The sequence below is a fragment of the Bos taurus genome, chromosome 12, assembly GCF_002263795.3.
Source record: "Bos taurus isolate L1 Dominette 01449 registration number 42190680 breed Hereford chromosome 12, ARS-UCD2.0, whole genome shotgun sequence".
In the NCBI taxonomy this organism is placed as follows: Eukaryota; Metazoa; Chordata; class Mammalia; order Artiodactyla; family Bovidae; genus Bos; species Bos taurus.
The window spans coordinates 30962699-30987449 of record NC_037339.1 but is presented as its reverse complement, the minus strand read 5'-3'; the positions used below and the strand labels follow the sequence as shown (position 1 = coordinate 30987449).

General features: G+C 52.3%; 1 protein-coding gene across 6 annotated transcripts in view; it reads right to left on the bottom strand.

The window, feature by feature from the left end:
* Window positions 1-24751, bottom strand: part of SLC7A1 (solute carrier family 7 member 1) — a 62558-nt gene that overhangs the window by 9254 nt on the left and 28553 nt on the right. For 3 of the 6 annotated variants that reach the window (XM_024999940.2, XM_024999942.2, XM_059892099.1), the window contains exons 2-9: window positions 22210-22305; window positions 9723-10107; window positions 8155-8313; window positions 6343-6517; window positions 4095-4216; window positions 3382-3604; window positions 2607-2746; window positions 33-135 (exon numbers count right to left, since the gene is read on the bottom strand). In XM_024999940.2, coding sequence (XP_024855708.1) covers window positions 33-135; window positions 2607-2746; window positions 3382-3604; window positions 4095-4216; window positions 6343-6517; window positions 8155-8313; window positions 9723-10092 — 1292 coding nt within the window. In that variant the 5' untranslated portion in view covers window positions 10093-10107; window positions 22210-22305. Of the gene's footprint in view, window positions 1-32; window positions 136-2606; window positions 2747-3381; window positions 3605-4094; window positions 4217-6342; window positions 6518-8154; window positions 8314-9722; window positions 10108-22209; window positions 22306-24751 lie in introns of those variants that run through there. The other 3 variants (XM_024999941.2, XM_024999943.2, NM_001135792.1) reach the window with 2 other exon arrangements.

The window sequence follows — 24751 nt, the reverse complement described above, 5'->3', positions numbered from 1 at the left end:
TTCTGTCCTGGAACCCAGAAAGCCACACCTACCGTAAGACCAACACGCAGGCAGCCACCAGAGAGTAAGCCAGGAGAGTGCCGATGGACATGAGGTCCACCAGGTCCTTCAGGTCGAAGAGGAAGGCCATCACCGCTGGGGAGGAGGAGACGAACATCAGGACGGGCCTGAACACACTGGCAGCCAGAGCCACCACCCACCCGTGACCCAGGGCACCAGGGAGAGCCTCCCCTTCCCCCTGCCAGCCCTTTCCATGAAGAAACACGGCAGCACTGCTTAAAAGGAAGGAAAGCTTGGGATTAAACCACATACACAGCTCCCAACAGACAGTAACAATAAATAACATTTATATAGAGAGAGCACTTTCATCAACATGACCCTGCTGACCCCCATGGCAATTCTGCCAGCCATCCCTACACTACAGATGGAGAAAGCAAAGTCCAGACATGTTGAGAGACTTACCTAAGTAAGGGCACCTAGCTAATAAGTGGAAAAGTCAGGCACTGAGCTAGGTTCTTATGGCTCTGGGGCAGTATGTCTTCCTCTACACTATGCAGACTCACAGAGAGACATGCACATCTATCCATCCACCCATACACCACCCATCCACCATCCATCCATCGTCCACCCATCCATCATTCAATGGCACTCTTGAGCACACCAGTCAATGGGTGCTAGGTATATGCCACTGAACTTTGGTCTTCCCAAGAATACCACCTGAAGCCTGCATCAGGAGGCAACAATGATGAGGAGCTGGGTGAGGGCAAGTCCGGTGCCCTGGGAGGGCTGACAGGGGCTCCTAACCCAGAATGTGGGCATGGAAAGCGATGTTATTCCCAAACAATACCAGTCCCTTCACCGCAACCCCACTTAACACAAAGCAAAACACGCAGTCTTTTTGGAAAATCATTCCTAGATTTCTTTTTTCATTCCTAGATTTTTATAAGTGTATGCACGTCTATTTATGTGGATATATGTGTCAAGTTTCCCACTTAAAAAATAACTTGGCTGAATCTACTTTGGGATACTTTCAAATCACATGCAATCAACACAAGTTGAAATATAAACACAAAGCCATTACTTTTCCACAAATACTTCTCAAATCCACACAAACCATGGCAACTAAAACAAATTCAAACTGAGGTTAACTAACAGAATTAAAGAGCCGCGAGGGACTACTGGATAATTAGAAAACCCACTGTGTGTGTATCAAATGCTCACGTCCTCCTCACTCAGAGAAACCTGAGCCAAATTTCTTCCATGGGAGGTGATTCTTAGAAAACTAAAGACTTATATATCACTCTGACCAAATAAATAAAAAGAGCAAACCCTTGGTCTGGTAATACAAGAACTTTACAGTGGCTTTAAAGATTATAGTTTCATCTCCCTTAATCAGCACAGGAAGGAAATTAGAGCCAGTCTTCAGTATGATCACATTACATGTAAATATTGGGAAAAAAAAGAAAAAACACTCGCTATTTCCAGTTCCTTAATCCCTTAAACACACGGATCATATACTGACACACGGTGTCACTTAACCTGCCCACAGGGATCATGCTTGAGAATGCAGACTCATACAGCATGCGTGTGAAATAAGAAAAACTGGCTTCCTTTCATTAAACAACATTGACCCATAAAACTAAGCAAATTTTGCTAAGGGTGTGGATGCTGTTAACAATTCACTCATTAAGAGGGTCAAACGCCTCCCCTGTGGCTATCTGACAAGTCCCTGTGATCCAGCTGTGGCTGGCATGTGTCCTCATTCACCATGGAGACCTCCTGCTCCACACATGGGCTGGGAGGACCCAGCCAGTCTGGCCCCAACACAAACCGGGAACCAAGAACCACTGCTGTCCTCCCTGGGCGTGCATCCTCACACCCCCTTCTGAGCCTCTGCCTCTCCTCTGTGCACCTGCCTCTGGGCTGTGAAACGCGACTCAAAGAGGAAACAGAAAACCAAGAGTCTCTTTCCAGGGCTGCCCTGGCTTTCAAGGCACACACAGAGGCCCAAGGGTTCTCCAGCCCTCCGCTCCCTTCTGTCCTCTTGGCAAGGGACCTGATATCGATCCGTCAGATCCACCTCCTCTCGTCCTGCCGTTTGTTGTCCATAAGCTCAGGGTCCAATCACACCCCCAGTGTCCCCTGGGGAAGAGGTGGCATGTTTTATAAAACGCTGATCATAAGGGATTCTCGCTTCCCAGAGAATTCATGAGCTAAGACACATGGAAGGTGAGTTTCCAGCACCGACAAGACACGGCATGTACCGTGAAGGACTTCACCCCACCAAGGTCTACTCAGGGACACCTGGGGAAGGGGAAAGACACAGCTCTGAAGGGACAGTGTGCATGCTGACCTCAGTCCAGTGAGACGGTAATCACTGAAAAATGCAACCTGTTCGAGAATTCCATCACATCCTCTGTGAAACTGGCATCTGCCTTTTGTCAAAAGGCACTCAGTTACCTTGTGACAAACCAGACTCGAAGGGTAAAAACCAAATGTTAAAAAGACCAGTCGCAACTTCTCTCAGACCGGCACAGGTCAAGACATTTCCTTAGGGAGTAATAACCCAACTGTTAAAATCCTGGATAGGACATTCTAGTTCTTACCGGCAATGGCACCCGAGGTTAAGGTGGCGATTATCGGTGTTTTGGTCCTGTCGTTGATTTTGGCCAAAAATTTAAACAGCAGCCCGTCTTCAGCCATGGCATAGATAACTCGAGGCATGGGAAACATGGAACCTAAAAGACTAGATGTGAGGAAAAGCGAACCGTAAGAAAGCTCGGGGGAATAAAAAGCATCGACACACCAAGCTTGGAGGAGCACTTGCAGCAAGTCTGCACATGTGCGTGAGTGGGAAACGCCTAAGTAAACCAGCGTGGCATCTAGACACAGTTCTATGGAAGAGACATTCTGCATTTATTCCTGCGATTATCTCCGGCTGAATCAAAAAGAAAAGCGTCACTGCCTTCATGAAGATCTCCCGGAGGTCCACAAATGCCTCCTGTGTGTACAGGCTAGCAGGAAGCATGAGAGCAAAATGACTCTCGTTAAAAGGCATTTGCGGCACTTGCTCCTTTTTAACGGTAGCCTTTGCTTTATGGCCAAAATAAGGGCCAGAGACAGTGATCACAGAGGTGGCCTGGTCCGGCCAGTGGCCACAGTCAGGGACAAGAGAAGCAGCCCTTGCTGAGCCGACAATGCTGAAATGTGGGCCTCGGGCTATTGAGATGAAATGTCTGTAATGCAAAGACAGCCTCAGGGATTGATGGAGAGCAGCCCAAGGGGAAAAGTCCCACGATCAGGGCTGGGTTGGGCTCTACTTCAAAGGGAGAGAGGAGTGGTCACGGCACACCTGCCTTCCCGAGCGTCTCTGCCCCTCACCTGGTAGACAGGGCGCAGAGGGAGCCGACGGCCACCGCATACTTGGCGCCCTCCCAGCCCACGTGCTTGAAGGCATCCGGCAGGGGGCTGTCCTTGTCCAGGCAGAAGTAAGGCATCATGAGGGTAAGGGCGGCCGACACTCCGAAATAGGCGATGAAGCAGATGAGCAGGGATGCAACGATGCCCACGGGGATAGCCTTCTGTGGATTCTTCACCTCCTCCCCTGCAAGCCATGAGGAGTTCAGCCAGAGGGCTTGAGACCACCCTGCAGCTCATGGCCCTAAGGGGCCAGGGCCCTTCCAGGCTCCGGGGAGCCCAGGGGAGAGGCCCTCAGACCACAAACCACAACACCCACGGACCCAGGGAAGGTGCTCTCAGCCTTTGCGCTGAGGGTCAGCGAGGAAAAGATAACACACTGGAGGCTGGGAGCCCGGCCCCCTCGAGCGCCCGGACAACGTTGGACTAGGTAGCCACACTCCCCCGGAGGGCATATGAGGTCTGCCATCAGCTGCAGCCACGGTGCCGTCACCCCAGGCCCGCAGGGGACAGGCAGGCCACTTGGGGAGCAATGAAAGGGGGATTGGCAGGAAGGTGCAAATCCACACTCGGGCACTCAGGAGCAAATGGGCGGCGGCAGGCATGCATATACCTGGGGGAGGGGAATCAGACACCTGGCCAGGCAAGCCCAGGTGTCCCGAGGGCAGTGGACCTACCTGTGGTAGCGATGCAGTCAAAGCCCACGAAGGCGTAGAAGCAGGTGGCTGCCCCTGACAGGACGCCGGAGAACCCAAAGGGCATGAACCCACCAACACCGGGTTTCCCTTCCTTTGTGTCACTGAAAGAGAGAGCTGCCATCAGGGTCACAGCCCCCTGTTTCATGGTCCTGAAGAGGAGCCACCCTGAGGCCCAGCTAGGCCCGGCCCTGCAGCATCCCCCGTCCGGCAGGACAGCAGGCCCAGGGCCGTGGGCAGATGTAACTCCAGGACCCCACTGGCGATCGAGGGGCCGGGAAACAAATGCCTCTCTGGCCAGAGGCCAGCACGGGTCATCACCGCAGGGACACAGAGCACAAGGACGGCCAGTGACAGGAAATTCTATCAGCTGGCAGAAACAGTCTCTTCAGAACAGTATGAATGCCCTGTGTCATGCATCAAACTGGGACAACCCTGAGGGATGGGATGGGGAGGGAGGTGGGTTCCGTATGGATGGGAGACACATGTACACCAGTGGCTGATTCATGTCAATGTATGGCAAAAAAGACTACAGTATTGTAAAGTAATTAGCCTCCAAATAAAATAAATTAATTAATTAAAAAAAAAAAAAACAACATCAAGAAGACTAAATCTAGACAGACAACCAGGAGACAAGAGGCGCCATATCCGTTCAACTCTTTACCGGCTCACAGTGACTGGTGAGGGGGCCCGTGAAGCTTTCCAAGTTGACTGGGTTACTCCAAAACGTATTTCAAATTGGCTCTACTCCGCCCGGAATTAACGGGCACTGATAAATTTGGCACGAACAAGACTCAGGAATGCTGGGGAGTGACTTATTAAAAGCTCTCAATTCTCTATAGCCATGTTTCGTCCCCAAAAGGAAGGCTCTTTTTGTTTGAACTGTTGACCGTATGGTGTTAGAGCTAGTTTCATGGGTTCGTTTCCTGTCTGCGCTCCAGTTAATGAACCAGCTGCTGATAAGCGCCTGCCCACAGAGTAGGCCATCGGAGGACACGCCGGGCACCCGGGCCTTAATCAGAGGTCAACGCAACATGTGACCACTCGGCTTTCCGGCCTCTCTTGCAGCTGAACGCGGCCCCCCACTGGATTCTGGCCAGGGGGATGTGGGCAGGAGGAACACATCTTCCAGATCTGAGTGCATGGTCCTTGCACTCTGGTCCCTGGTGGGAGAGCTGGGTCATGCCTGTGCCCACCCATAGCCCAGCTCTGACCACACTGTGTCCTTGGGGATAATGGGTCAGCGAGGTGGACGATCGGGCCCCTGTAAGCCTGCATGTGTCCACGCTGGCCAGCCACCCCCAACTGATCATTCCTGGAGCTGAGATATCCTTGTAAAGCCACTGCATTTTAGGAGGATCTCTTCAAAGCACCAGTTTAACCTTTAGCCACAATTAAAACAGAATTGTAAACAAAATTAGAACTCCCCGTTCTCCATCCCAAGACCCTAACATGTATCAAAAAATCTGACCAAAAAAAAAAAAAGGTCAGAGAGATCCATTCCAATGTTTGGCTTTTGTTTCCCGAAACAAGGTGAGCTTGTTGGTAAGGGCCTGCCCAGAGGCCTGCAAAGGCACAGGGTGGAGAGCCGGCCGGTCACCTGCTTCCAGCCCTGGGCGTCCTGAGCCCAATGTGGAAGGACGCTGAGGCCACGGCGTCTCAGGGCTGACACACCCCCGTGGAGTGGTAGTGAAAGAGGTTGTCAACATCACGTTGTGATAACTTCAGTTGTTCTGAAAAACTACTCTGAAGAACACCTGAGATAAAAAGTTCCACCGACTTCTTCGTTCAAGGTGATCAGATAGGAAGGCATTTCAAAAGAAAGCAGCATCCACGTGGTACCGCAGAGGAAAATCTTCCTTTCGGAAAAGGAAATTCAGAGTTCCATCATCAAAAAGGATACGGGGAAACAGGGACAACTGAGTGAGCCTGACCACGGTCCTCACCGAGGCAGGGTTTTGGAATCAGCATCCAGAGATGCCGCTGTTCCCCCAGCATCTTCCTGTGTCGTACAACAGACAGTCAAATACAAGGCAAGAAAACACAAATTTCAGACAAAGGAGACACCCTCAGCTATCTGACTGCAAAAAAAAAGAACAATTCAGTAATGACAAAATATCCTAGCTCAAATTACATTTTTTAACAGAGACCGTACTGGACTGTGTTGTGGTAGCCAAGGTCCGCCCTAGCCGCACAAGGCCCAGGCGCCCAGAGTCAGAGGGACACCCACTTGTTCAGGCAGAGGTGACCCGACGTGTTCCGGAAGTCCTCCTCCGTGAGCTGCCAGTTTTTAATTGATCCTTTCACAAACCCCGACACCATGATGAAGCCCAGCACCAGAACGTTGATACACGTGAATATTTTGTTGACCATGGCTGACTCTTTCACACCCAGAGTTAAAAGTCCTGCAAAAGGGCATAAACAGAAACGGCCTCAGTGCTGACCTCGGGCCAACAAGTCCCTCTGGGATGGGGAGTGGGGACGAGAAGGTGACGTTAGAAGAATCTGAGCAGTGTCAAACCTCCGAAGAGGAACGAGGCTGCAGTGACTCTCATCCTAGAGGCAGGGAACAAAACAACCCAAGTCCGCGGGGTGTTGAACAAAGCCATCAGGGCTGGACTTCCAGCCAGCTTGTGGAATTGAGACAACAACCAGGAGCACCCCAGGGACAGCAGGGCTGGGGACGTCTGAGCCAATGGCGCCCCTCAATAGCAAAGCCCTCTCTGGAATGAAGGGAGGCTCTCCCCGAACCTCCATCACTGAGAACCACTCAGTGAGTAGGAGTTCATTTCCTCCAAGGAGACACTCTGTTCAGTGTCTCGAGAGAAAAAAAAAGTTCTCCAGACATGGAATCATTCAGATGCTCTGTAGGGTATTAGCAGTGTCCGCAGTGACGGCCACCTGGGGGTCCTGCCACAGAGTCCCCCTCCTGGGACTCAGTGCACGTAGAACGTCTGAGCCAGACCAGCTCTACCTCGAAAACTCGAGATAAAAAAGTACTGGGTGAAAAAGCACAGGTTGGGGAACACAGGACACACGTCTGTGGTGAACCCTCGGCCAGGGAAGAGTCAGGGAAGGCGCCCAGTGACACGGGACCACCCATCTGACTGGACGTCTCTTACACATTTTAGCATAAAAGATGCCCTACGTCATAGACTGATTTCTGAAATACAGACATTAGAAGGGCATGGAGCAATTCAGGGAACACATCACACTCTGCTGTGCTTGTTCTTCAGCCTCCCACCCTCCTGTTCTTATGAAAACCTCACTCGTGAAGACTTAATTTCTGATCCATGTTCCTGCCAGCTGGACCAGATGTACCACTGAGACTGACCCTGTGCAGAACGATTTCAATTACATGGTGTGTAAAACAAGGCACGGATGTTTTTAAAACCCATCCCAAATCTTCTAACCTCAAAAGAGAATTTATCTGAGTTTCTGCTTAATGGGTATATTAACAGAACTCCCAACTTGGTGGCTGAGACTCGGGTCAATGTCACTAAGAAGAAGCTGCCATCAGCTGTGTTCAAGCCCTGTCTGCAATTTAAAAATCCTGTACCAGCAACTTTGTGGGGAAACTTCATTATTTAAGGAGGTGTTTTGCCGGCTGGTTGGGTGCAAATCACCTGAGCTGTCTCCAACCCCAAGGTGCAGTGAGCATCGGGCCTGGTTCCTCCATGTCGTCCTGGCTGACAAAGGCCAATTCTCATTTCTAAATGGTCATCCGCTGAGTCAGAAGAACTTGTATTCCTAGGTCACCTCTATACAAAGCCTGCAGCCCTAATGAAATCCTACTCCACAAACATGCAAACACCTGAGAGTCTCTCTTAATTAAACAGCGCACAACTCAACCTATTCAATAGGCCAACCCTATGTGAATCTCTGAGAAGCCACTTTGACCAAAAAAAAAAAAAAAAAAGATGTCTGCATCAATTAAAGAAGACAAGAAAACGGGGGGATGGGAGAAAGAGAAAAGGAGGGAGCCTGAGCCTCACCCCAGACTCCTGGTCCCCCTCCTGACACACCCGACATGTGGTTGTACCTGTGAGGATTACAATGATGATCACGGCAAATATGTCCGGGTTCTCAGCCAGCACCCCGGGTGCATGCAGGGCCATGTGCGTCCGTGAGAACTCCCCAATGGGCTTCCCAATCAGCTCATCAAACGTCGCGCTCCAGGCCCGCGCTACGCTCGAGGTACCTGCCAAGAAACACACTGTCAGATGGAAGAGAAGGCAACAGTCAACACAGCGCCTGTTGTCAACGTCTGCAGCACCCGCGGGGGCTCACAGCCCTTGGGTGCTGGGGAGCAGGGAACCCCGCGGCAGCCGCCGCACCCCAGGATGTACTGACCAAGAAGGGAGCGCTGGTTGGAGTCTGCAGAGAAGCCAGACGTAGGGCCTGGGACGAGATGCATTCTCCATCACAACCAACACAAATGTGTGTGAGTGTGAGAGTGTGTGTGAGTGTGAGAGTGTGTGTGTGTGTGTGTGTGTGTGTGTGTGTGTGCACCATGTGTTTTGAACCTACGTGTAGCTGAATCATAGTAAAATTTAACAAAATAACACCATCCTGACCACCAAGAGGCGCTCTGACAGTACTGACTCTACCTATTTTATTTCACTGTAACAAGAAATCCTGGGAACAGACCATTCAGGGGACCTCACGACCCACCCCTGTGTTGCAGTAGGCAGTGGGGGCCACATTCCTCCCCGAAGACCCTCAGCAGCCGAGCTGACAGGGCCTGCCTCCCAGAGGGGGCCGGAGGGCCAAGGGCGGTGGCTCAGGACTGGCCCCTTCCCAGCAGCCAAGTGGCTGGCTCACCAACCCCCGCCCCCGCCCCTGCCCCGCCAGAGTCAGCCACCTCTGCCGCTCTGTGCCAGGCCTGGGGGGACCATGGGCCCAGAGGCTCTGACTGCATGGAACAACAGGTGTGGAGTCCAGCACCCCCCACCACCACCCCAACAGCCAAGAGCACCCGACTGTTCTCTCAATCCGAGTAACACCCGTCACTGCTTTTCCAGCAACGCTTCCCGGGAAATGCTGCTAAAGTTCCAGTCACCACAAAAGGCGTCTTCCTTTATTTGTAAAGGGTGCCTTGCCGGTGACTGTCACTTGCTGGTTTAGGAACGGCAGGAGCTTCACGCTCACCATTCTGTTTTATTCGCAGGCAAGCTCTCTGGAAACGTAAAGGCCCTTTTAAAGTAGTCGCATTCCCACCAAGAGGCTGGGCTGTCAGGCTGGGTAATTTCTAATTTCTTCTTTGTGCTTTTCTGCATTTCTTAAATTTTTCTGTTATCAGTGATGTATTTACTTGAGTAATCAGGAAAAAGACTGAAAGAGACGAGGTCCTTTTTTCACTAGCTACGAGCAGCCTGATTCTGTGTCTCTTTGTGCTAACAAGACTGGCCTCTTGGGGGCTGGGCTTGTTCCCACTGGGTCCCACGTGCGGCAGGCCTCCACCTTGCACCAAAGGAAAAGGGAAAGCTTGCAGCAGCAAGGGGAGGCGGGAGGTGCCGAGCTAGGGGGGCAGCCAGACCCCGTGGGTCTGGGGATCCAGGCTGGGGCGGGAACACCAGGAGGGAGGTGGGGCCCGGCGCAGAGACCTACCGATGATGTAGGACAGGATGAGGTTCCAGCCGGTGATGAAGGCCCAGAGCTCACCCACGGTGACATAGCTATAGAGGTAGGCCGAGCCCGTCTTGGGGACCCGCGCGCCAAACTCGCCGTAGCAGAGGCCAGCCAGCACGGAGGCCAGCGCGGCGATGAGGAAGGAAATGACGATGGCGGGGCCGGCATTCTCCCGCGCCACGGCCCCGGCCAACACGTACACGCCGGCCCCCAGCGTGCTGCCCACCCCCAGCGCCACCAGGTCGAACGTGTTCAGGCATCGCGACAGCCGGCTCTCCTCGCGGCTGCAGTCCACCACCTTCCGCCGCAGCATCTGCTGCCCGACGCCTTTCAGCATGGTGCACCCCATCCCGCGGCTGCAGGTCTGCGGAGGGGAGGACAGAGGCAGGAGCTGCGTTAGCGCTCTGGTCTCACCCAGGGACCCCTTCACCGCAGCAGGTGGGCCACGCGGTCCCCCACTGTAACTGGCCGCTAAGCCCTCACCTCTCACGATCCCACCACCCGCGGGCAGAACACCCACCCACGGATTCCCGGCCTCAGGTGTGACCAGCGGGAGAAACACCCAGAGGCCAACCCACCTGCTGATGGGACTCTGGTCTCTTGAGCCCCCACACTGATTTCAGTTCCCAATCGAGAGCCTTCTCCAGGCAGAAATAGCAAGAGAAGCGCAATTAAGCCCACTGTTCCTGCTGAGAGTCATACAATTCACCAGGAAAAGTAAGCTGTTATTCTAAGGGTATGGGTTTCCCTGGTGGCTCAGACGGTAAAGAATTCGCCCACCAATGCAGGAGACGCAAGTTTGATCCCTGGGTCGGGAAGAAACCCTGGAGAAGGAAATGGCAGCCCATTCCAGTATTCTTGCCTGGAGAATCCCAGGGACAGAAGAGCCTGGCAGGCTACAAGTTCATGGGGTTGCAAAGAGCTGGACACGACTGAGCGACTAAACAACAACAACAACATTCCAAGTGTGCTGTTGTGGAAGGCAAACCAAACTAAACATGAATTGTTTGGCCTCAGAGCCCAGAGGCCTTCAATGGCAGTGACAATACTTTTCAGACCTTCCCGGGACCAAGCAGGAGCCAGGCTGTCTCTAGCTTAACAAAGAGTATGCCCAGAGCAGAAAAGCGTTGAACTGTTATGAGTTAGGGCCCTTGTAACTGTCGCTACTCTGGGAAGCACTTTTCCTCTGCATGAAAATGTGGGCAGAGTGCTATGTGATACAGTCCAGACGGTGCACATGGGTCCAGTCATTGACCTTCACAGGGACCTTATCACTCCATGGGGCCCGGGATGCCACCCACCTTCTGAACTACGTCCCTGGTCAGCACCCTCTGGGAGACCCCGGCCAATCACAGGAGAATTCATCCCGAGGGAGTGGGGCCTGCCTGGAGCCCCAAGGAAGGGGAACCAGAGCCCCGATCCTTCCAAAGAGGACAGTGTGGGAAGCGGGAACCCTGGCAGAACATCACCCCGGCCAGGCGGCCAAGGTCCACATCAGGAAGTGACAGGTTATACTCGAGCGTATGATGCGATGAGAAGGGAGAGAGAGCTTCCTCCCCAAAGCCGTAACCCCAGGCTAATCCTGAGAAAAGTATCAGACAAATCACAGAAGAGGAACTCTACGAAACACCTGCGTTTCGCTCCTGGTGTATGTGTGCACGTTCTTTTCAGTTGTGCCCAGTCCTCGGGTGTCATCAAGAACAAGAGAAGTCCGTGAGCTGGTGCAAACAGGAGGAGCCTCGGGAGACAGGACACTAGCCTAGAGGATGGGATGAGGCCCCTGGATGGGAGGAGGACAGCGGGGAGAGCTCAGGAAGCCTGAACAAAGCACGGACTCCAGCTGTATCCATACCAGGCGGTTGGCCACAGCCGAAATATCACACCAGGGTTAAGATGCTAATCTCAGAGGAAACGATGTGGGCGTGCAGGAACTACCCTCACGGCTTTCCTGCAAACCTAAACGTGTGCAGAGACAAGCTACCATTATGACTCTGAGCCACGAGAAATTCACCTTGATGACCAATTGGTGTTGCCTGATCTACCTCACTTTGCTGCAGTTAAGTGACCGGAAAGTGCAATCGTCTCAGCGGAGACAGCAGATCTGGCAGAGTCCGTACCTAATCACCTGGAACCCTGAACTGCTTGCCCACACCCCTGTGGGCTGGTCCTCTGCCCGGCCTCAGGCCAGGCCCCCTGCGAGTCACAGAGGGACGGGTGGGGGGTCCTCTCCACATTTTATCTGATGGGCCAAGAGAAGAGAAAAAAACAGTTTCTCGAGACTCAAAAGTTTTCAGCTAGAATGGGGAATAAACTCCTCCGGTCGGAAACCCTTCATGTAAAGATGACGAAAAATAACGCAGAGAGCCAAGAGTCAAATGGGGTCACGAGCTCGGAAGGTGCAGGGGGGCCAGCTCCATATCTGGGTCTGGCATTGGTGGGTGGGGGAGGTAGGAAATGATATCACCCTTGGTGAGGGGGGCGGAAGTGGGAGGAAATGAGGGAAGATGACCGTATTAGTGGAACAGCAGCGGAGCAGGAAAGTCAGAGGTCTGATAAGAGCTGAGAGGGCAGGGACAGAACAGGAGACACAACAGAGAGCGCCAGTGCCCAGGATGCTTGCAGCCACTCGCTGGCCCATTGCTGGCGCTGGGTCGGGAGCCCCGAGCCCTGAGGGGTCCCAGCGAGGCGGCCGGGCTGGGGCAGCAGGTGCTGAGGACCCGCCGGGGACCAACTGGCTGGAAAGCCCGGGGTGAAGTCCTCCTGGTCCTGCCTTCTTCTTTCTTCCTTCCAGGATTTCCCTGAATTCATTCAAGCCAGACTATGAAACACAACAAAGCCTATAATAAACCACTGCTTGGATAACAAGTTAAAAGGGAAGATGCACCATTTCAACACCACTCTCAGCGGAAGGGCTCTGCCAGGGACGGTGGGAAAGGCAGTGAATAACTTGGCAGCATCATCTCGGGGAAAACCCAGAAGGGAAGTGGAGCCTGAGAGCACCTGACGACCCGTCCTGCTTCTAAAGTGATTGGTAAATGGGACCGACATTTAGAGAGAGCAGGCACCCACTCCCACCCTCTCCTCAGTTCAGTTCAGTCACTCAGTCATGTCCAACTCTTTGCGACCCCATGGACTGCAGCATGCTAGGCCTCCCTGTCCATCACCAACTCCTAGAGCTTGCTCAAACTCACGTCCATTGAGTCAGTGATGCTATCTAACCATCTCATCCTGTCATCCCCTTCTCCTCCTGCCTTCAATCTTTCCCAGTATCAAGGTCTTTTCAAATGAGTCAGTTCTTCCCATCAGGTGGCCAAAGGATTAGAGTTTCAGCTTCAGCATCAGTCCTTCCAATGAATATTCAGGACTGATTTCCTTTAGGATGAACTGGTTGGACCTCTTTGCAGTCCAAGGGACTCTCAAGAGTCTTCTCTAACACCACAGTTCAAAAGCATCAATTCTTCGGCGCTCAGCTTTCTTTATAGTCCAACTCTCACATCTACACGTGACTACTGGAAAAACCATAGCTTTGACTAGATGGACCTTTGTTGGCAAAGTAATGTCTTTGCTTTTTAATATGCTGTCTAGGTTGGTCATAGCTTTTCTTAAAAGGAGCAAGCATCTTTTAATTTCATGGCTGCAGTCACCATCTGCAGTGATTTTGGAGCCCCCCAAAATAAAATCTTTCACTGTTTCTGTTTCCCCATCTATTTGCCATGAAGTGATGGGTCTAGATGCCATGATCTTGGTTTTCTGAATGTTGAGTTTGAAGCCAACTTTTTCACTCTCCTCTTTCACATTCATCAAGAGGCTCTTTAGTTCCTTTTTACTTTCTGCCATAAGGGTGGTGTCATCTGCATATCTGACATTGATATTTCTCCTGGCAATCTTGATTCCAGCTTGCGCTTCTTCCAGTCCAGCATTTCTCATGATGTACTCTGCATATAAGTTAAATAAGCAGGGTGACAATATACAGCCTTGACATACCCCTTTCCGTATTTGGAACCAGTCTGTTGTTCCATATCCAGTTCTAACTGTTGCTTCTTGACCTGCATACAGATTTCTCAAGAGGCAGGTCAGGTGGTCTGGTATTCCCATCTCTTTAAGAATTTTCTCCTAGATGTAGTTTTTAGTTCATAACAAATGGATTCTCTCCTCAAAACGACAGAAGCCAAGTGCAAAGCAAAGACACTGCAATTGGACAGCACGGTCTCTCCTTGGCTTCCCAAAGTGACCCAGGAGGCTAGAGCGAGCACCACCTTCCTCTGAAAGACCACTCTATCCTGGGCCCTGGGAAGGGCTGGTCCACAGTCCACACACCTTTCTCACAGGGGCTGCTGTCTGAGGAAGAAGCCAGAGCTGCCAGAGTGACTGTGCTGGGACACCTGGCGAAGGGCATGCCAGGGGACACCTTCCGAGAGCCCACTGACCTCATTATAGGCTGAAATGAGCCCCCCTGGACACTGCAGCTGCAGTGAACATGCCACATGCCCCTGGTTACCCCTGTCCATGAACCCACTTAACCAACCCTGGGGACCCAGCACCATCTTTAACATAAAGGGGCCGGGGCACTGAGTTCTGTAAATTCAGACCCAGACACTGGACTGCAAACACGTGAAAGGGACTTTTTGGTTGAGACTCCCTGGACATAGCTGACTTCTTGTAAGTGGGGAGACAGCAGCCACTGTTTCTCAGAAAGAGTCCTGGGCTGGAGGGAAGTGCTCGGGTGCAGTGAACAGGAGCACAGGAGGGCTGGCTGTTTCCTCCTGGGCTGCCTCTCCAGCACGCCCTCTCTGTCTGGGGAAAGGGCAAACCCAGTCCCTTGGAAACCACTGGGGCAGGAACGCAACCAGTCGCCGCCGAACCCCAGGGCTGAGAGTGCGGACAGCACGAGTGCCGTGTCCAATTCTACTTCCCAGGGCGGGAGAGATTGAGATGCTCACTAACCCCGCCCTGGGTTTATTTTAAAGTAACATCCTTTCTTTCCCCTTGGCAGTAATGGAAAAAATCTGGGTTCTCCAGGCAGCATCATCTGTCGGTATTGTGCACATTACCCCACAATTCACGTTCGTGCCCGGGCTCCTGAGCTGCTCATTCAGCCAACAGCTGAAAACAAATGAAACTTCTCCACGTAAAACCAATCGAAGCACACCAGCCTCACCAGTGTCAGGCTCAGACAGACTTCCTGCAGTCAGGATTTACGCAGAAAGTCCCCAATATGCATTGAAAGCATTATCTGGAAATTACGTTATCCTGTCTCCCAGGGAGAAATTTCTGCAACAGTCGAGAGCTACACTTTCATTCCAGTTTTTGACAGGAATCCTGTAACAGCAAGAGCTTTGGCTCTCTCTCACTCCCGACTCACACATTATGAAAGAATGTCCTCTTAGAAAAGCAAAGGAAATCTGTCCCTTTCCCACAGAATTTCTAACTCCAAGTTTGATTCCAGTGATCACTATATAACAGTCGGAGCAAGATGGCCCAACGGGTCCAGACTGCTGAGATAGACTTTAGGATGCGGTGCTGAAGGCGTCTGACAAAGGCAGGCAGGTGTGAACTGTACGATTTTTTTTTTTCCACTCAAATTTAATGACAGTCCCATTACCGAAAAAGAAGAGCTTAATGGCTTCATGGAGGGAGGGAAAGAGGTCACAGACGGAGGCTGTGATAGACACCAAGTTCATAAATGCTTTGGAGAAAGTCTTGACATTTGATTCTTCATACGTCTGCTTTTTTTTTTTTTTTAAGTGGTCATTACATTTGGGAGTGGTCCCAAGCAGGGGAGTCATGTAGAATAAACCCCGTCATTCCAGCAGGAGACAGACGCACTGAGGTCTACACAGGACGCTGACCGGGGACGGGCGGTCCCCAGGTCCCCTTCAGCCGCGTGGGGCAGGGCTGCCCAGGAGTCCTGAAAGCTCCGGAACACCTGCAGCTTTAATGAGGAAGGGAGCAGAAATGAAGCCATCTCAACCAGACGTGGTTCAAAGCGAGAGCATTCCAGGTCACGGGCCACGGCGGAAGAAGAGAGATGCACGCAAGGAATGCAATCTGCGTTGAAGGAAGTTGTTCTCCAAGCCAGATTCACTTCCCCCAGGTGTCAGGAGGCCCAGGTGCAAGAACTTTTAAGTTTTTAAAGAAAAAGAAACAAGGATGGAGGGGACTGGTTGACGCAGATGAAGACCCAACACATGGGCATGTGGAAGGAGGTTAAGGAAACGACAGAACTGAAGCTGGGGCACAGCAGGGCAGTGGAGAGGCAAGGGGAGGAGGGGACCACAGGGCGCTGAAGGTTTGCAGTGGCTGGGGGGGCCAGCCACACCCCCATGACATGTGACCTCAGGACTCGGACTCTCTTAAAGTCTCCCAGGATCTACACTCATCTGACCCCAGGCAGCGATGGACAAGCTGAGGGCAGAATGGAACTCCTCCTGAACTCAGGGATCTCACTCCCGGTATGATGCCCTGGGCTGACACAGCTGGGCTTGGGGAAAGCAGAAAGGCAATCTCAGCCGAAGAGGCAGAGTCGGGGCCAGTAACTTGGTGGAGGGCATGCAGCCAACAAAAGATGGGAGTCAGGGCTCAAACCCACGCCTCACCACCTGCAGAGCCTGCTGTCCTCTGAGTCAGGATCCCCGGGGCCCCGGGAGCGTGGAGGGGGTTGGGGGAAAGGCTGGGCTTTTCGGAGCTAAGTGTCAACACGTCCCACTGGCAGGGCCGCCTCTAATCGCCTCTGCCCCCAGCACCTACAAGGCCCATGAGCAGAACGTACGGGACCAGAACACGTACAGGGCCCATAGCTCACACTCAGTACGATCACTGATTTAATTTCAGGAAACTTAACAGGACACTGGCTGGACGTCTGTCCTTCATCTTAGGCAACATCTTCACCATTGCCTTCAATGACTTAAAAGGGTCTGTCCATCAAAGGAGATCTCATTTGCTGAATATTCAAAGGTTCGAGTCACCAAAGAGTCCGGTTCTGTTTCTCTAAATGAATACACATGTAAGAAGATGCTATTTGGGTTAACATTCAACCCAAGCAACAAGGAGTTGCCTCTGAGGCCTTGAAAGTTTCCCAACAGTTCCTTGTGTCGTGGGAGGTGCTCCACTGTGGGGACAGCTGGTGTCCCTGTCATCTCTGCCCAGGGTTCCTTGGGTTAAAGTAGTGCATGTCTCTGGGGCCTCAGTTTCCACATCTGAAAAACGGGGTGCCTCTCTGGTCCTGCCTTGACAGATAAGGCACAAGGAGTATACTAAGACAGCTTCCCTGGTGGCTTGGTAAAGAATCTGCCTGCAATGCAGGAGATACGGGTTCCATTCCTGGGTCGGGAAGATCCCCTGGAGGAGGGCATGGCAACCCACTCCAGTATTCTGGCCCGGAGAATCCCATGGACAGAGGAGCCTGGCGGGCTACAGTCCATGGGGTCGCAAAGAGTCAGACACAAGTCAGCATACACAGGCAGGCATGCTCAGAGGCAAATTCTTCCCAGGCAGAGTCAGCTCTGGTTCTTTCTTCTAAGTCTCAGCACCTGCCCATCACTTCTCCCTCACAGAAGCAAGGCAGACAAATTCTGGCAGCTTGAGGTCCCCATCACACGGCGGTCATGAATTGACGCCTGGCCTGACACTGTCAACGTTGCTGGCTTACCCACACTCAAGCTTGTCCACAGCGTTTGCCCACATCCAAGAGAGACAGCAGACAAGAAGCCAGTGGACGACCCAGTAAGTGCATCCTCACAAAAATCAGATAAAATCTAGGAACGCTTCCTCCTGCAGCCAGCAGGATGTGACTAAGTCTTTTCGTCTCCCAACAGTGTTTCCATCACCAGGGAAGCTGTGCTTTATCAAGACACACGCCCCGGTTCTGCGTGTGGAAACGCGTTACAACAGAAACCTGTGTTTCGTGAGGGGCTCAGAGTTCCTCCAACATGTGCCTTAGTGCTTCTCACTTCTCTGGGATGGAAAGAAGCAAACGTGTGCCACCTGATTCACTGAAGCCAGTGACAGACAAACTCTGTAGGTAGGCCCGGGGCCGGGGGACGGGCCCCCCCTCAGGGCAGGGTCCATGAGCCAGAGCCCAGCAGGGGCCCGGACCTGAGTGGGGTGCGGGTGCAGAGGGGCTGGTGAGCGGGCTTTGTAAAGTTGCGTGTGTGTGAACTGTGGACACTTCGTCTGGCTCTCCAACCTCAAATGGAAATGTCTTAAATAAAGTTCCCCCAGGATCAGAATTCAGACTTACTGGCAGAACACTGTTTCTTTAGTTCTCCAGGCTCTAAGGAATCCTGAAAAGCATATTAGAGATTTCAGAGGCTCCTTCTCCAAATGTCCTCTTTCACAAAGCGCCAGGACAGCCGGCCCCTGGAACCAAGCAAGGCGGGGACTCCTGCCCAGCAGATCTGACCACACTGCTCGGTCACAGACCATTATTTTCCCATTTACTCAGTTACTCACTCAGCAAACTCTCACAGACTCACCTACTTACCCGTAAGCTTGGGGCCACTGTAATCCTCAAATACCTGTCACTTCCTCCCTTCCCCCAGTCTTCCCACTGCCACAGGCTACTCTGAAAAAACTCAGAATTTCTAGAAAATGCACTGGCTCAAAAGTAAAGTAGCTGTGAGAAGTCAGGGACAGCTTCCCCAAACCGACCTGGAGAAGAAACTCTCTCGGGAGCTGGGGTCCACCTGAAACCAACCCAACACACCAGCTCCTCGCCACACATACACACACGGGTTCACTTTGTCCTCACCAGAGACCAGCCGAGTCACAGGCCTCCCTCCTCTCCCAGGAGGATGGGTAGACCCCCAGCCACAGTCACCTCACTTTAAGTAGGGAGCCAGGATTTGAACCCACGTCCTCTGACTCCAGGAGCCCTGTTCCATGGCAGGTGCCAGAGTGACACAACTTTGACCAAATATACTCTTCTTCCCGTCTGACAACACTCAACTTTGTCACTTATCTGAAATCCTACAAATAAGGGAGTCACATGAGTTAAGACAACCTCTTTCTGAATGCCACTACTCCTGTCAAGTCCAGTCAATGAGTTACTCACACGGTGGGGTGGATCTGCGTCACCCACCCACTTCCCGCAGCCGCTGGCCAGGAGCCACTGGCTTTGAAGCAACAGGCGCTTTCTCTGGGTCTGAGGACAAGGAGGTAACTGGGGCAGCAAAGCCCAGCAGGGGCCTCAGGGGAGAGTTCTGGAAATCACACAGAGGGCAGGGGCCTGGAGAATCATATGGAGCAAGAGCTGCCAAGGAGACAGATCAAATATTGCGTTGGGAGAGTGCGTGTCTCTGAGAAAAGGGGGAGGACAGAGTCAAATGAGCCTGGCAGCAGCCCTAGAAAATAACAGGAACACACACGAGTGTGCGTGTATGCTCAGACTGATAGAAAATAACAGGAACACACATGAGTGTGAGTGTATACTCAGACTGGTAGAAAATAACAGGAACACATGCGAGTATGAGTGTATACTCAGACTGGTAGAAAATAACAGGAACACACACGTGTGAGTGTATACTCAGACTGGTTGAAAATAACAGGAACACATGTGTGTGTATATACTCAGACTGGTAGAAAATTAACAGTAACACACACAAGTGTGAGTGTATACTGGAAGGAGAATCAAGGCAGTGTCTCTGGACAGATTACTGGCATTTTCACCAGCATTTTAACATTCTTTCAGTGACTGCTTACTGCTTCTGAACTGAGGGGAAGGAAATCTCTTAAAGAGTCCGCCTGGGAGGTACCTGGGTACATGGAGTTTCATTACGTTTTCTCTCTGCATACGTGCACATTGAGAAATTCCCAAAAGCAAGAGAGAGGATTTCCTGTTGGGCTGACCCAGAAAACAACAAGGAAACTCCTCTGGAGACCTGCACCCCCAGGGCAGCCCCTTGATGCTAAGACACGGCTGTGTACAAAGTCTCTTACGCGTGATTAGGTTGAGCTATATGAAACTATCAATATTCGGCCAATTTTTTTTAACTAGAAAAACAGTAAAGGATTTGTAATAGGCAGTCGTGGACCATGTCCCTGACATTTCTCTGGGCCTAAATTGTACCATTTGGGGACTTTGCCTGAAATTACAGAAACCAATGTGAGTTCCAAAGAAGAGGTTAAAGGAAAGCGAAGAACAAAGTGGTTTGTAGGTTATTCAAAAGCTGGGAGAGAGAAACCAGCAGACACGTGTTTCTGTGCCATCCATGGTGCGGGACATATGTGAAATTTCAGGTTCACCCTCCCCACTTTTTGGCAGGTCACACGCTCACCTGCCCAAGAGACACAGCTCAGGCCCACCAGGCTGAACAGGTGAGGCTGGGCTGGGCTGCGGGGAGCAGCCAGGAGAGCTGTGGCTGAGCGTCTGAGGGATGTGCACTTGAGATGTAAACCTTTTATGTAAAGGAAGGGTTGAGGGCATCAACCACATACCACCAGGAGGATTAATCAGGTCTTACTGGGCAGGACAGACCCGAGGGGAGACGGTCCCAAACCGCCACCCGCCTTTATTTGGGGAGAATCGACACATTAGCCTTCGAGCAGGGTATTTTGATCCAGCTGACAAAGTGCCTGTGTGCAAGCAGATACTCTATCCTTTCCCATATTCCTGCATTTACTCCATCCCTGTCCTCTCCCCTTGGAGCCCCTGGTTACCATGGGGATTACCTGTGCAGGGCTTACTGTGCAGGGATAAGCCCCAGCAGGAAAAGCATGTTTCGTGACAGGTCGTGCTGGTGTGTATACAGCCTGCTTCTCTGGTGGCCAAGACTTCAGACACTCGCCCCCAAGAGAAAAGCATTTAAAGTCTGAAGGAAACACCGTGGCCCCCTTCCTGGCTCCACACCCCATCTGTCTGCAGGCCAACTCCCAAGCACTTGTTTGTACACTTCCCCAGCGTGGGGACTTTTGTTACATCACACACGTGGGGAAACATCCAGCGGGCAGTAACAGAATTGTCTCCCTCACAGAGAACATGCCACCGTGGACCTGAAGTCACTCCACAGATTCGGGAGCAAGCCGCCAAGTGCACAAGGGCCTGTGGACACCATAACGCATGACTGACAATCAAGAGTCAGGAGAAAATGCAGCGGAGGATCACGGTGAAGCCTGAGATGGACAAAGTGGCCAAGAGTGCGGACAGGAGGCCAGGGCCGGCCTGCGGTACTGAGTGTGAAGGATGGACAGTGGTTACACCGACGTCACAGGCAGAGCCCCTGGCTCTGCTGTGATGGAAGCTCCAGGGCCATGACCTTGAAGACAGGCTGTCTCTCCGGAATGCCACTGGAACCTGACCCCGGGCCTCGCCATAAGCCAGGGCTCATTTTCTGGCCTGCAGTTAACTGGTTCCCGCTCAGTGATACAGGAAAGCTCAGGCACACGGGGCTCACTCAGAGCATCCCCATGCCCACAGGGAGGTCTCTATGTGGCAAAGGTCACAGCTATGCGCCCCCCAGTCCCCTGATGAAGGACTCAGCGAGGGCCACTGATCCTGACTACTGTGTCTTCTCAACGCAGCTCCACACTCAAAATTAAGAATATGAAGGGCCCAGAGGACTGTAGGAATGTGGGCGGGGGTGTGAGTGGGCAACTGCAGTTCTTTTACACACACACACACACACACACACACCCCTCTGAAAAATTTTGTGATGAATGAAACAGTGACAAAAGTGAAGCCTCCATACTCAGTGACCAGTTTCTTATCTAAAAATAACCTGAACAATAACTGTCCAGCACTTATATAGTAGGATTCTTTTTCACCAAACTACATCCTCTGCCAGATGAAAATATAAGCAACAGGTGAAACTTGACCCACTCTCACTATATTTATTAGGTTTTAATTTTTTGGCTGTACCACATGCCTGCTCTCCATGCCTGTTCCTGTCCCACCTTGCCCCCACCCCCGGACTCTGGGGCTCCAAGGACCAACCTGAAATACACTGGTTACGGCACCCAGGAACAAGCTGTGGGAGAACTCTTGAGGAGTAGAGTGAAAGGCTGAGGACTGAGAGGCATGGGGGCCAGGATGCAGACTGGAACAGGCCCTTGAACCTGAGACCGCAACGGCTCCAAGAATCACAGGCAGATGAGGAAAAGATACATTGAGGCCATGGCGTTATGGCCGCCCGCGGGGCCCAGTCCCTCCGAGGACGGCAGGCCACGCAGACAAAGCCCTGAGCGCGGAGACACCTGCTCCCCACCACGCGCCCTGCACCAAAGGCCCTGCCATCCCAGGACATCAAGCAGTCTGGACCAAGCAGAAGTGCACACAGAAACTCAAGAGACCATGAGAGTGAAGACAAGCCTTTCCAGGTGAGACAGAAGAGCTGACTGAGGCAGGCCAGTGAGATGTTAAAAAGAAGACTTAGGGCTTAGCTGTCAGTTAACTTAAAAAGCCAATAGCCAAGGAAAGGCCTAAATGAGTAACATCCCGGCACCAAGAGCAGACCCTCCTGCTGGACTGCACCTGGACTACGATGTAAGGACTGTCGCCTCGTCACTGGGGGGTCCCTGGTCCTGGAGCGATGGCGTCTCAGGAGCCTCGAGAGGGGGCCGCTGGCTCCTAGGAGGCAAGGGAAGAGACCGCGTTAGACTCCATCTGGGGGCCCAGAACCTCCAAGCCCACGGCCGACACAGGGAGGAAAGCTTCTGTTCAGCTCAGCATCAGAGGGCAGACAAATGGTGGGGAGACGAGGTCCCAATGTAGATGGAGCAGCATGGGTGGGGGGTGCAGAGGGGACGTTGTGGGGCACTGCTGGGGAGAACCCGGGAAACTGGACAAGACGGCCTCCAAACCAGGGGTCCCACCCTGCCACCACTGCAAACGTGGGGTCACGTCTCAAGTAAGAACAGCAGCAGAGCATCATCCAGACAGGCCACACCCACACACCAAGGGCACAGAGCCGGCCTGTGCACACTCAGAGGCCCTGAGAAGGGCCAGCCGGGCAGTGAGTCCTCTGGGATGCTGGCACTGAGACTTCCAGGTCAGCAGGGCCAGAGAGCCTCAGCTGCATCCTCCAGGGAACTCGGGACTCCAATCTGTGACCATCCGCTCTCCTGTCCTCGCTGGGACCATGGCATGGCTCCAGTACCCCATTCAGTTGGCACTAAGTACCCGCCGGCCCCAGGGACTTCGGGGCAGGCCCCAGACTGCTCCGATGTGGGCGGGCCCTGTCACCGTGTGCCTGCGGTCCCAGAAGGAACAGATGCGGAGACGGCCAGTCCTCACGGGGCGTCCAGGAAGAACCTCCGGGATGAGACGCCTCAAGTCCTCTGTCTTCCTAGCCGCAGGGTTTCTACTCTGCACGCACTCATGCCCTCACTCACTCAGGAGCAGGAGAGGTTTGGTTATTATGCTTCGTGACCCCAGCGAGGATCAGCTCTGAGCCAAACACACACGTGAAGTTGCTCACCAACAGCTCCAGCTTGTGACTTCAGAAAAGCCAAGTTTCCAGCAGCTGGAATCAACTATTCCATCCCAACCAGCACCTTTCCTCTGTTCACCCTACACTAAGATGCCATTCTTTGCCACTTCCTCCTTTGCAGATGTTCAGACCTACAGAAAAGCTGGCATATTTACGTACTTTTCATCTACATTTTCCAACACTGAACATTTTGCCACATTTGCTGTATCGTTACATACATGCACACTTTTCTCCCGAACCCCTTGAGCGTGAGCTGCAGTGGCTACCATGACACTTGACCTCTAAGTATTCTGATAGCCCACAAGGATGACACTCACCTACGTAACTCTTAACGCTGCTGTTACAGACAAGAAACCGAACATTCGCTCGACAGCCTCTAAAACGCAGCCCGTGATCAAACGTCCAAAACTGACAGTATTGCCAGATATTGTCTATCATGTGCCAAGTACAAGGGCAGTGGCAGGAGCGAGGGTGCGTGAGGCTCAGGTCACAGCACAGGGCGGATGGACACATGATCCTTCCCGGGGACGGGCGCACCCACCAGTCTCTATCTCGGCCCAAGAGAAAGAGGCAACTCCACCTGGAGACCTCAGGAAAGGCTTCTGCCACAAGGGGATGCCGTTCAGAAGACGAGTTTACCCGACATCACTCAGAGAGCAGGGTCGGAACATAAAGACGGAGATGCTAGACTACGGCAGCCAGAACCATGCCGCCCAACCCCGATGTCCAGGTCCTACTCATGTGACTACAGCAGGCTACATGACAAGGAGGCTGCAGACGAACAGAGGAGCCAGATGACCTTTGGTGAGATGTTCTCGGGTGGGTCTGATGTAATCCCCAGCGTCCCTGAAGGATGGGGGAGTCCCGGTCAGAGGAGTGGGATGGAGAGGCTCTAGGGGCACTGCCAACCTCAAACTGCCCAGGGCCAGGAGCCAAGGCAGGCAGGCAGCCTCGAGAAGCCAACAAAGGCAAGGCCCTGGATTCTCCCTAGAGCTCTAAGAAGGTACACACCCTCCCAACACCTGGCCTGGAGCCCAGTGACACCTATTTTGGATTTCTGACCTACAGAACTGAAAATAGTAAATTTGTGTTCTTTAAAGATTTTCTTTTTCTTTTTTTTTTTAATGTAGAGGCTTGAAGCAAGGCTGGAATCCATCCAAGTGCTGGGGGCTGGGAACAAGTCATGGAGTTTGGCCGCCAAGAGCCATCATTAGATCTATATTTTAGGAGGAAAATCCTGGAATGAAAGGAACAGAATTGATAAGGAAAACAACTGACGATGTTTGGGGACAATGATAAGATTTGAACTATCAAAAAAAAAACCTAGAATTGTGGAAAAGTTGTATCTGTCACCAAGGTCTCAGTTGACGGTTTCCCAAGACTTAAGAGTTTTCTGAGGACACTGGTGGTGATATTAACAAATGTGTTTTTAGATAAACATATACATGTGATGGCTTCCCTGGTAGCTCAGACAGTAAAGAATCCATCTGCAGTGCAGGAGACCCAGGTTCCATCCCTGGAGACCCAGGGTCGGGAAGATCCCCTGGAGAAGGGAATGGCAACCACTCCAGTATTCTGGCCTGG